The sequence below is a fragment of the Drosophila suzukii genome, chromosome X (assembly GCF_043229965.1).
Source record: "Drosophila suzukii chromosome X, CBGP_Dsuzu_IsoJpt1.0, whole genome shotgun sequence".
NCBI lineage: Eukaryota > Metazoa > Arthropoda > Insecta > Diptera > Drosophilidae > Drosophila > Drosophila suzukii.
The window spans coordinates 24,176,085-24,184,927 of record NC_092084.1 but is presented as its reverse complement, the minus strand read 5'-3'; the positions used below and the strand labels follow the sequence as shown (position 1 = coordinate 24,184,927).

Genomic DNA, 8,843 nt, shown 5'->3' with positions numbered 1-8,843 from the left:
AAGACCGACTGTTTTGAGGAGCTTGCTACAAATGCTATCGATCCCAATCACTTTAAGGAATATTTATTTTTTACCCATTTTCGCAATTTTTGCAAAAAATGTGAAAAGTTAAAAAATTTCAGCTTTTAATGCTAATGGATTGGAAATTAAACAACGAGTTCAACGAGATATGACACTCCTCATTCTGACTTTTATTTTTATTATGGCAGCCAAAAAACGTAATTCTTAGGGCGAAAAATATGGTTCTGGTCTTTGTCAAAAAATATGAGATTCAGAATTTGAATCAACCATCTATAAACTATAAAAAACCCAGAATAAATTGACAAAATTAGGATGTTTATAAAGCATATTCAATATGGGAATAATGCCATGCAATCGGCATTCCAACTTGATAATTTATTTAGCTCCAATAAACAAACAGAATCGATGGTTAGTTAATCCAGCATCGTTGGAAAAGTGAGTGCCAAAGAATGGATGTGTGGGTTGTGTGCAATTCAACCGTCTAACTGATCAAAATGAATGGGGTATTCGAAGACCTATTTCCAGTGCTGGACAGCTGGACTGGAGCGTTCCGATCTCTTGTTCATAAAGGCAATGGTCAGATGACGTTTGGCTGGGGTCAAAGTTTGCTTCGACTGTTGAGGCTGACCCATCAGAGCGATGCTGCCCAGGCTGCTATCCACCGGAACGGAACGGAATCTTCGACGGATCCTAGGACTTGAACGGGGACGATTCGGAATATTATTATTGATAATCTTTGGCGGCGGGATCATGATCCGCTCGCTGGTGGCGATGGGCTGGCGGTAGCGTCTGTCGTTTGCCAAACGCTTCATCCGCGAGCTCACGCGCTCCACAGAACGATGATCCTGCTGCTCGGGTTCGGATTTGATATGGGGTTTAGAGGTAGGGCTTCTTGTGGTCTGTTCTATGGGTTCCTTGGGCCTTGGGGCCTGCCAACCCCCGCGAGATCGTCGAAATACTCCCGATCCATTGCTCAACGGCTCATCGATGGCCTCTTCGCGCAGCAAATCCCTCATCAGACGCTCCTGCATTTGACGATTGTGCCTCTGGCGACTGGTGAAATTGGGACCCCGTCGAATTTGGGGTATTGGTTGGGTAACCGACAGTCTTTGGTTGAGTTTACGGTTCTTCTCTCTTAGTAACTGAAAGGGTGGTACGCCAACTCCTTTGCTGGGTGTCTGGGTTGCTCCGGCAGCACCTTGAAATTGATAGGGAGTGTACCAGGGAAAGTTCACATTGCGCATTTGGCGCCCAACGTGGGACGATCTCTTGGATTTCAACTTCGAAGAGCTTTTCTTCGGCTCCGTCTTACTGCTCCTCGCTGATGGTTCCGTCTTCTCCTCCCGTTCCACATCTATTTTATCCAGTTTTTGCGGTTTCACTGGGCTTTTCTTATTCTTCTGGTTGGCCATTTGGGATCCTCCAGAAAGGCGTCTTCTTTTCGAGCGTCTTACTAGCCAGGGTTTCTCATAGGTTCTTCGCATTAAAGGTAGAGTCTTCTTGAGGGGCCTTAGCTTCAACCGGGTGGTGGTCTTCTGAACTGTGTTTTTTCTAACCGAAGATCTGCGAGGTGAGCTTTGGTTGTCGCCTGCCTTCATGCGTTTATAGAAGATGTGACCCCTGTTAATGATTCTTTTTTGAGATCTTCTCAAGCGAGCTGGTGGGCTCACTTTCTGCGCTGATGTCTTCTTCTTGGCTGGTGACACCGATCGAGTTGAATTTTGTGGCGACTTTTCTTTGGGCTGTTCCTGATCTTGGTGATCTTTCTTTTCTTGCGGGGGCTTTGGCTTGACTTCTTTGCGGCGATTCTTCTGCGGAAGACGCTTCTTTGGCGGTTGATTCGTCTGCACCTCTTGGTTCTTTTGATTGATAGTTGGCTTTGGCTCGGTTTGGGCCTGGTCCTTTTTCGGTTTTACATTCTTCTGAGCCGGATCCTTTTCCGTTTTCTGCTGAGGATTCTTCTCTGCCGATCGGATACGCTTTCGAGAACGCCTGGTTAGCGTCGAAGGAACATGCAAGAGGATCTCCCGCTGTTCACCATCGTGCGGCAAATGCGTGTCGTCGATAATGACACCATTTAGACTACGACGACCAGCATCCGCCAGCTGGAAAATGGTGGTGGAGCTCTTCCTGCGACGCTGATTCTTGGGCAACGAAGGCTTCACCGCTGGATCAGTCTTCTTGGGCAATGGAGCTTTCTTCGCTACCCTATTCAATTGCGGTGGTGACACTTTCATCTGTAGATTTACCTTTGAGGAGGCTGTATTCTTCGAACGTTGACGGACTGCAGCTCTTCGTTTCGCCAATCGCGGTTCGTGGAGCAGGAGATCATCGAAGGCCTCCTTGGACTGGGCGATCAGCTCTTGGAAATTCAAGCGATCCGGCTTGGCAAAGTACATGTGGCCCTTGTAGTCGGCCACCTCGCCCAAGGTGTGATGCTCGGCGACCACCTGGGCCACCACCCGCTTCATGCTGCTCCTGTTCAGCTTCAGATGATTGGCCACATTCCGGGCCAGGGCCTTCAAGGCACCACCAGAACCACCCACCTGCGGTGAACTCCAGATATTCTGCTGCATTTCTCTTCCGGGAAATGGAAAATTGATATCAAGATGATGATGGCAACGAGAACAATTAATTTTAACTGGGGCCGAAAGGTTCTTGTTCTGGTTTACTTGACTTCGGTTCTATATCTGTGATATTGTATTGTTTTGTGTGTGTTTAGTAATTTTGTTTTCGAACTTTTTTTTTTTGTTTTTTTCTGTCTTTAGGTTCTGAAGTGTGCTGTAAAAATGAAAGTTCTTGCGTTTACCGGAAGTTACCAAGATATGCTAAAAGCATTTGGAAAATATATATTACAAAGTGTTATGGGGTCTAACTGTTTGATAATTCGATGGCTACTGAGGTGGGGGGCTAGTCATTAGGAGTGATCCCTCGGGCAGCTGAGCCCGCTGAGCTCGTTGAGCAGGTGACCCACCAGTAGCCACGTGCTAAGACCAAAACTATCCCCTATCAATGAGGAAAACACACTCAAGAAACTCAACGGGGCAGAGGTCCTACGATATGGAGTACCTGAAACCCAAAGGGAAAGGAAGAAAACCTTCGAACCATTGACCGCAAGACATGGCCCAAAGTCGGGGTAGTAAGGAAAAATTATAAATGATTTCATTAAGAACCATCGAGGGACGTCGTCGTCAGTCGTAGGTCAGGAATGGTAGGTTGATGCACCTGCAACTTTCAGTGCACCTTGGGCAGGTGAGTAGTCTTGTTTTAGGGGTGGGAAAAATGATTTACGCAATGAGCGAGAAGACACACACACTCAGTTCTTCTGATGATGATTATGATGATCCGCTTCAGTAACGCCGAGGGGAGTAGGGAACCCAAAACTAAACCGAACCCTTTGCAAAGTTCAATACGGAAGCCCCTCTTCTGGTTCTCCTTCTTCTATATGTGTATATCTCTTTTTTTTGCCTCGTTTGGGCCACTTAACCGTAATTAGGGCTTTTCAATATTATTAATGATGATGGTCGCTGGTCTGTGGGAAATGCATTGCGAATTGATGACGACGACGATGACGACCACCGCAGACATCAGACATCCAGACATCAGAGGCGGACAATGAATGCAAAAATGCAAAAATTGTAAACACGCAAACCCAAAGCGCAACAATTTTCGAACAGCAATTTTAGTGCCGCTCTTGCCTCGCTCTATTTGACTTTTGTTGTTTGTTTGTTTGTCGGTGGTTGCCAGTTGCCAGTTGGAAGTTGCAAGTTGCAAGTTGCCAGTTGAAAATTGGTGGTTGGGCCATCCATCCATACGTTTTTAGCGTTATCAGTGCAAAATAATCTTTCAATCAGCCCTATACCATAGCATCGTACATATACGTATATGGGGTTCCCTTTTCCGAGTTCCCAGTTACCAGTTACCAGTTCCCATTTCTCGGTTCTCTGTCCTGTTTTCTCTATCCATCCATTCATTCATTCATTCATTCTGGCCGTATGCAAACGGCCAGCGAAGCGTGACGCCAATTGTTGCAGTTTGCAGTTGCATTTCCAGGGGCGGAGAAAAGGGGGGTTTCGGCACTTGAAGGGCTTGCAATTACTGTGAGCCCAGGAACCTATATCGAATGGACAACTTTGTAGAGGGGCATATACTTGTTGCTCGTCGAGGGTGTTGCAGTTGGAGTTTTGGAAAAGCAGGCCAAATACAAACACGTATCCTTTTCTATGCTTGTTATAAACCTACGATTTTCGGAGCCTATTTATACGGGTAAAAATGTATTTAAAATTTTTTAAAAATATTTTTATTAGTATAATAGGGTTAACAAACTCCACCTTTCATTCATCATAGCTTGCTAAAAAATCTTACCAGTATAATGCTTCCACCCATCAGCTTATTAGGTACCATCACATGCCATCAAAAGCGGGACTTACATTTTTTGTACCAGTTTTCTTAAATATGTATAAACCAATAAGAGTAATTCTCTAACAACAAATTAGATATACCACTTTAAAATAAATACATCAATGTCTTTGAATTTGTGTCTAAAAGAGCATTTTTGGGACACCTTTCTAGAAACCACTAGAATCCTAAATAAATATTAAACATTAAAATTGCTCACAAAATTGATCCTCAATAAAAAATGGAATGAAATGAAATTGTAACGCATATTTTCGAAAAACTTAACCACAACTTGTATACCTATAAATTACAAAAGTGAATCTTGGCTCTCCTTTCTGCAAAGATATGAAATTTTCCTACAGGCATGATGTGATGTATTAATGATATTTTTATTTTTTTCAAATGTTAAATATCTAAGCTAGGTTTGTTCTCCTTCACTTTTACTTACCACCGATTTGTGGCCACATTTTAATTTATTCCCTCCTCCCCCATTTGAGCCCACCTTCTGTACTCTTAGCCCATTTGCGGCTTGTTTGCTCTGCCGTTTGCGGACCAAAAAAAAAATTAAATAAAAAGAAAAAGGTCGGGGAAAATGAAGAGGAAGCGACTAGCGACCGGGAATCATTTAAGCATTGCGGTGTGAAATTTCACACCGATTGCAATAAACATTCAACATTTCAGGCGGCCCAAGCAACAATAAAACGAATAAAACTCGAAGTCGAGCGGAGAGAAAGGCCAGAAAAGCGGCGACCCTTGCATTGGAACAAAATCAATCAAACAGACGGGCTGCGCATGCGCGCACGCCGGATGTGGATGTGTTGGTAGCCCAGCAGCGGCTACCGCCACAAAATGAGAGGGGGTTTACGGGGGGTTCGCAGAGAGGGTTACGAGGGGGTGAGGGGAAACTGTGTACCGCCGGCGTTAATGGTGTCACTAAGTACGCCACAACTGACGGCCTTTGAAGCCGCGCTCTGATCATCGAATGGAACCAATAAAAGTCGCCTTCCCATTGTCTTTATTTGCGCGGGTCTCTGCGCAGCCTGCACTCCAGTGCACTGAAAGAAATGCATAATTAACCAATTATCAAAAATACTTAAGTTGTAGAATTCGTAATATATATTCAGGTACTTATTTAAATGCCAGCTAGAGTAAAAAAAATAATGGGACCAAAAGTAAACATTAAATATTTGATTTCATTCCTGAAAAATCACTTGGGAATTATAAGCCCACTTGCTGTTGGGTAAAATTATCAATAATCGATTACAATTAATATCCAATCTATTTTACATACTTGAACGAGAACTTTAAAGCCAAGAATTCAATAATTTATCATCACACAAGCTGAAAAAATATAAAAATAAAATATTTGTTGCCATACCTGAAAAATCACTTGGGAATTATAAGTCCATAAGTTGTTAGCTAAAAGCATCAACAATTCATTGAAGTTAATAGCTCTTAAATTGTAATTAACAAAATTAGAACGTACAGGACAAGAATCTAATGATAATTTTAATAAACCCTCAAATTTTAATCACACTTTTAATCCCTTTTACAATATTTTTCTCAGTGCACCCATACGCGAACTCACACTTGTATTTCCATTTCCCATTTCATTCAATTTGCATTTGTGGCCAGCTCATGGTTGAATGGTCTTGCGGGTGCTACTGGTCGGGGGTGGAATGAGCGGGATTCATGGAGGGGTATATTCGTGAAAGGGGATTTTCGGAGGGGGTGTACAAAAAATGGGTAAAATAAAGAGTCAACCGGAGAGCCGAAACAATTCAATTGTCTGGCTGGTTGGACATTCGGTGTTGGCTTTCTTGTTCCATCCGCAGTTCGTCAGTCGCGGTACATTGCATATCACACATCGCACATTAGCGCTGCCAATGACAATGAATGACGATTGCAGTTTCGATGACGAACTTTGGTAGAATGAATGGTTGAGCGACTCCTCTGTTGTAGCACTCGTTCTGCCCCGAATGATGAATAGATCTGCATTCGAATTCAGTTCATGCCACTCGAAAGTTATTCATACAATGCGAACATTACATAAAATTTAAATATAAATATACATTTTTTATGATATTTTTAGGATCGTTGGTTATTAACCATATCCTGTACTATTTATATGATTTACCCTGCACGCATCTCGCAAATCGTATATCACTCATTAATCAACATTTCCGACTAACCCTGACTGAAAACGCCAAACTCCCACTATCCAAAGACCCTCTCTATAAAGTTTCCTGAGTGCTCTGCTAATATGCGGGCGCGATCGGAACCGCAAACGAAGCGATTCCAACCGAAGACCCAATGTTAATTGCACTCGGGGAGGAGAGCGACCGACCGACCATACATATAAATATTTTTTCCAATGAAACATTTTTATGTTAATTCGAAAAATTGTTTTACAACCAATTAACTTAGCCAATGCACCAAAAAGATCAACGGACAAGATCGCACTGTGCACCCGGTTGAGGGAGATACTCGCCCCAGTCATATACATCATAGGGTCGGGGGTTCTGTTTTTAAAGAAAGGGATCCGGAGGGTGAGGTGACTGTCGATCGCATGCCGCTCGGAATTCCATTATGCGACTTGCCAGTTGATGGCCCGTACCAAAGTACCAAAGACTTCTTGGCCAGCGGGCAGGCAGGTGCACACAATATATATAGTACAGAAATATAAAAATACAGAGCCACTAAGACACCAAAAACGCAGGAACCCCGATGGAAACTAGATGGTGGTGCTGGGATCTAGTATGTTTGTTGGACCTTGCCAGTGGTGGTGGTTTCCTTCCTTTTTAGCGGGATGAATGTCCTGTTGCTGCGGGTCAGTGCCGATCTCTAAATCAATCAAGCGCGGCCTAAAAAATAAAAACAACCCAAAAACGAAGGACACTGCAAAGTGATAAGACTAATAAATACCCTTTGAAATATTTAATACGTTTAATAATATTAATATATTTCATAAATATATTCTATAACCTATATATTTTATGGACTATCGAAAACTCTAGTTATAATCTATAATACTTTTAATATACCCTATTATAATATTTATTTAATGGGCTATTTAAAACCCAAGACTGTCCTATTTGTTTTAGAAAAGTTTTCACTAAACATAAGATGTTTTGGTAATTTATGTAATATTATTATGATTATTTATTGTTTCAAATCTCTTTAAACTATGAATCAAAATATCATGCCCCAGTAAAAATCCAATTTAAATTTTTAAAATATAATAAATTGCCACAGCACATATGAAAGACTGTTGATAATCATCTTAAAAACAATATACCCTTGCTTTCCTCAGAGAGGGTAAATAAAAACACGAGAGTCAGTAAAACCATTTCAATTAAAATGCCACTTGGGGTCGTGTGCTGGCTCTTCCTTTTTCCCTTCCCTTAACCCTCAGGTGAGCTACAGGTGCGAACGGACACCAGGTAACCTGACCTGCGGTTGTGTCATGTAATTAGGAACTTCCCCGAGGGGTTGGGCATGGCCTATCGATCGGGGGATCGCACGATCGATCGATCGATGCCATTCAAATGTGAATCGAATGGGATCGCAACGGTTCCGATCGGGCGCAATATAGTCATTCGGCAGCTGCTTCTGTATATTCTGTCATATTTTGGGTTGGGTCTTGTATTTACCATTTCCAATTTGGTGCTTCTTTTTTTTTGGCCCAGTCATGACCCGGCTAAGTGGCCACTCGTGATCTGCAAAAAAGCGAGAAACTTTCCCAGGCCATCTATAAGATCCGGCCGGGCGGAGATCTTTATTATGGCCAAGTGGCCGGCTATCTGGCGGTGTCGATCAGCTGGCCAGATGCATCCAGGAACTGCTGTCCTTCGGCTTACATCTATCCACATCCATCTGGCCGCCTTTAGATGCACTTCTTGGCCAATCCCAGCTAGCTTCCGCTAATCTTGACCAGCGAATCGAAGTCACGTCGTCAAAAGCCAACCACGCAGTCTCATTCTCTCTTCTATGAAGCTACACGCAAAGGAAAATGGGGACAAAAATTGGTTAAATGTTGACAAATTAAATAAAATAGTAATTATTTTTGGAAATTTAATAAATGTGTGCAGTAAAAGGCTTTAAAGCAGTTCTTAAATTCTGTGACATAACATTTTAATAATACTATAAACTGAATTTTTCGATATTACAACGGCCTTTCAGAGTTAGATCCATTGCGTAGGTTCAATAAAATATTACAAATATTTTCTGCTGGAATATTTTAATGGGCTTATTTATATTATAGCATTATATTAATATTGTTATTTTTATATTATTATATTCATTCTATTTCATATGTTATAATATTATTGGTAATATTAGTAATGCTACGTATATATTTTTGGTTAGGTAACAAACGTACCCTTTTTTTTATCATCTTAAAGAACTGCCAAATTATTCCTATG

The 8,843-nt window shown here is 42.0% G+C and overlaps 1 protein-coding gene across 1 annotated transcript; it reads right to left on the bottom strand.

Annotated features, from left to right (window-relative positions):
• Positions 1-358: 358 nt before the first annotated feature.
• On the bottom strand, positions 359-2,894 carry LOC108004578 (DNA ligase 1). Its single transcript, XM_017067518.4, has one exon. It carries the CDS (start codon positions 2,595-2,597, stop codon positions 537-539), a length of 2,061 nt encoding a protein of 686 aa, XP_016923007.2. The 5' UTR covers positions 2,598-2,894; the 3' UTR covers positions 359-536.
• Positions 2,895-8,843: the final 5,949 nt, after the last annotated feature.